At 29.5% G+C, this 4,020-nt stretch overlaps 1 protein-coding gene across 1 annotated transcript in view; it reads left to right on the top strand.

The window, feature by feature from the left end:
• The window catches only part of LOC106466618 (collagen alpha-1(IV) chain-like), a gene marked incomplete at its 5' end in the record, with an annotated part of 138,773 nt that overhangs the window by 68,631 nt on the left and 66,122 nt on the right, over positions 1 to 4,020 (top strand). The window contains 2 exons of the mRNA XM_022394658.1: positions 1,257 to 1,459; positions 2,607 to 2,760. Coding sequence (XP_022250366.1) covers positions 1,257 to 1,459; positions 2,607 to 2,760 — 357 coding nt within the window. The remainder of the gene's footprint in view (positions 1 to 1,256; positions 1,460 to 2,606; positions 2,761 to 4,020) is intronic.

Here is a 4,020-nt window from a genome sequence, read left to right on the forward strand (position 1 = left end):
ATAATAATAATAATAATATAATTAAAATAATTCATGAGGCACACACGTGATCAGCTTGTAATAGCCCATGGGTAATGCAATTCGATAGTATAACATGACCTGCATGTTCTCCAAGTGATTTACAAATTTTTATGGCTTGGAAAGTAGTTAGACAGGTTCAAGGGCAATAAAACAATAAAATTTAATTATAAATAAACATATAATATTACAAACTTAGAGTTATTTAGGATAAACAAATGTAGTTTCATGTTACAATTTGAAGTCATTCTAGAAAGAAAAAGTTAATTTAGGTATATTTTGATTTTTTTGATGGTCACGAGGTTGGTTTAATTGACCGATCCCATTTTGAGATAGGGTAGAGAAAATAACAGATAAACTATAAAGTTTTACTGAAAAAAACGTTTGAAATGCATTTAGGAGATGCTTTTGTGACAGACAAAGTATAAATCTGTTAATTATAACATTTTAGCAATGGCAAGTAACACCACTAAACTTAATATTCATTATAAAAATTAACAGTACAAGTTTTATTTCACAGTTTTTCAAATTTGTTCAGTATAAATTTTAAATCGGAGGCATCTAGAAATATCAGTTGTAGTTATCATTTAATTAGTCTTTGCAATGTATTTTGTTTAAACTACCTTGTTGAAAAAAATGTATGTAGGACTTTAACTTGTGTGTAACCACTGTAAATTAAGTCTTAAATTTTTCATTTTCATTAGAGTGCTATTGCATGTAGGGTAAACAATGATATATCGTTCAACAGATCTTTTCTTCAGCCAAATGGAAATTATGATTAATTTCTTGTATTCCATTATTAAATGCTTCCCAGTAGCGCAGCAGTAAGTCTGAAGGTTTATAATGCTAAACAACAGGTTTTGATACCTATGGTGGGCACAGCATAAATAGTCTATTGTGTAATTTTGTGCTTAATAAGAAATAAATAAACAAACAAACCTTTATTAAACACATGTAACAGTCTCTTAGAGCAAATCTCATGTACGTGCACAAGAAGTAAATGCTAACTTAACATTTTTATTGAATAATAATTTCATTTTTGAACATTTTTACAATATTAAATACTGTATAGATGTTTTATTGAGTAAAATGTTTTTTATTCTTTCTTGAAATAACTTTAGTTGCACTCTTCTACATCTGTTTATGTTTGGTATAATTTTTTACATGATATAAGCTTGGGGTAAAGTAATTCTTTTTGGCTTAGCAAAGCATTCTAGATTAATTACATTCATCCATAGGAGACAGTGGACCAGATGGGAGACCTGGACTTTATGGGCTGCCTGGGATAAAAGGAGAACCTGGGAAACCTGGTTTATCTACAAGGGGAGAACCTGGAGATAAGGGGCCTTATGGAATACCTGGAGAACCTGGTATTCATGGAATACCTGGACAACCAGGTTTGAGGGGACTAAAAGGATATGGTGGCTCCTCTGGATTAAAAGTTAGTTGTACTTTAGGCAGTTATTATTTTTTAATGTGGTCTTGCTTTAAATTATCACATAACAGTACTTTCTGTAGAGTGGTTTTCTTTTTGAATCTTCACTTGCCTAAAGAAGTTCCATAAATAAAACCATTCTGTTGTGACAAACATACAGAAAATCATCCCTGTAAAAAATTTTTGTTATCACAAACCTCAGTTTTCTTTCTGTTTCTTAATTTGCATTCATTAATTTTTACATCAATGAAATTGTTATCACTTTTCAGTGAAAAATGCATACATTTTGTACCAAGCTCAAATATCAAGCCATTACTCTATGTATAACTGGGTCAAAGTGTGCATGCCACAATCTTTTAGAGTTACATACAAAACTTTATAAACAACTTTATTATCACTGGATGTCAATAAACTTAGCATCAAAATGTAGTTTATACTTGAAATTTTTATCTTATATAAGTGTTAATTTTTATTTCCAAAAGGAAATATTTTTAAAAATTCAAGCATTTATAAGGGTGGTTGGCCTTTAGAATGGGTTACCTTCAGAGAAAGTAAATTTAAGTGAGTTTAATAAAAAGCTTGATAAGTATATGAATGAAAAGGGCTGGGTTTAAATTTTTTTTAAATGATTTTAATTTAGTTTTAAGGATGGAACAGTTGAGATGAACCAATAGGTCCCATGTTATCTCAAAATGTTATGATATGTTATGTTATTTCATTTCATGTGCAGTACTGAGACCAAAATACCCCAACAAAACTGTAAAATTAAAAGAAAAAAATGTGTGAAGATGTTAGAATCTGAAGTTGTTAGAATAATTCACTTTGGTTTGTCTCTTGCAATCTGCATTAATTATAGACAAAAAATGGTATGATTAATTTTATTTCATGTCCTTCAACTTTTCATTTTACTGTTAGATTGATGATTTCACTACAGTTAGTGTTAGGGTAGAGAAAATAAGAGATAAAATAAAAATTATTCTAGCCAGTTATGACAATTGTTTCAGTTTTTTTATTATTATTGTTATTTATTGATTCTTATTTATTTGTTATTAAAATGTGAGAAATTGAAAAAAACTGTAAAATAAAGTTATTTCATAAAAATTGCATTTCAAAGCTAGACTGAGTTTGAAAAAATATTATATTTTCAATATAGGGGGAGAAAGGAGACCCAGGAGATGTTTTTAGGGAAGGATTTCGTGGACCTCCAGGTCCCCCAGGTCCTAAAGGACATCAGGGAGACTTTGGGGTTCCAGGATATCCTGGCCCACATGGGGATGTTGGAAGTCCTGGATTTATTGGACAAAAAGGTAGAATACCATATATACTATTTATGTTGAATATTGTAATATTCATTAAGACTTTGTATATTCATATATTTATGTATGTGTGTATGTGTTTGTATATATACATATATATATATATATATATCATAGAAAGCATTTACATCCGTATATGAGCTCCTGCGAATACTGACTTTAAAGTTGTAACTGCATAGGATTGTATTAAACATACAAGTTGAAATTGTATGCTTAAAAGCTTAAAGTAAATCAACACTAAATGAATTTGATTTTAGGATAAACCATGCTTGTTATTCATGTAGAAATTTCTATGTTTTGTTGAGTAATGGTTTAGATAAATTTTTTTAAAATTATTATTAACTTTACAAGCTGAATGCTTCCACAAAGTGAGACTTGTCACCTGAGGTGGAGAGTGCAAATAAATACAAGGATAAACTTCTGTTATTTAGATCAAATCAGAAATTTATTTTTACCAAATATTTATTTACCATTCTGTAAACTCATTTAATATGTTTAATTTTGTAAAGAAAAATGTGGTATTATACATAGGCATGTACATTTCACTAAAATATAGAATAATCAATATTTGTTATATTATGGTAATGACACAACTGTATCAATGTATCAACAGTTATAAATTACTTCAGAAAGTCAGTTTGTAATATTATAGCTAAGACAAAATTGTGGTAAGATATCAAGAGTTAGAAATAAATTTCACAAAACCAGTGTATGTTAGTTGATTAATGAGGTACATTTTTCTCACAGCAAAATATAATACATCTCACCGACATTTTCAGTAGAAAAACAGTATGTGGAACAATATTCATGAATTGCACTTTATCCCCTAGTCAGTTTCAGGTTAAAGATACTCTAGAACCATATGAGCATTCTAATTTTAACCGTGCAACATTGGTGCCATGTTGTTGTTTTTTGTTGTTATTTATGCACATGAAAGTGAGATATGATGAATTGTGAAAATGTAAATCCACTTATATAAAGATAATGCATGTGCATTTTCATAATTTGAATTATAAGTATAATCTGGATGGGAATAACCTTAACAGTGTTGTAAAGGAAAGGGATCTTGGTGTAATATTCAATCAGTCCCTAAAGCTATCCAAGCAATGTGCTGTTGCTATTGATAGGGCAAATAGTATTTTAGGTTCTATCTACAGAAATACTGAATACAAGTCTAAAGAGGTTATAATTTCATTGTACAAGTCACTGGTTAGGCCAGATTTGGAATATTGTGTTCAGTCTTGGGCCCGT

Source organism: Limulus polyphemus, unplaced genomic scaffold, assembly GCF_000517525.1.
Source record: "Limulus polyphemus unplaced genomic scaffold, Limulus_polyphemus-2.1.2 Scaffold2324, whole genome shotgun sequence".
Lineage (NCBI taxonomy): Eukaryota > Metazoa > Arthropoda > Merostomata > Xiphosura > Limulidae > Limulus > Limulus polyphemus.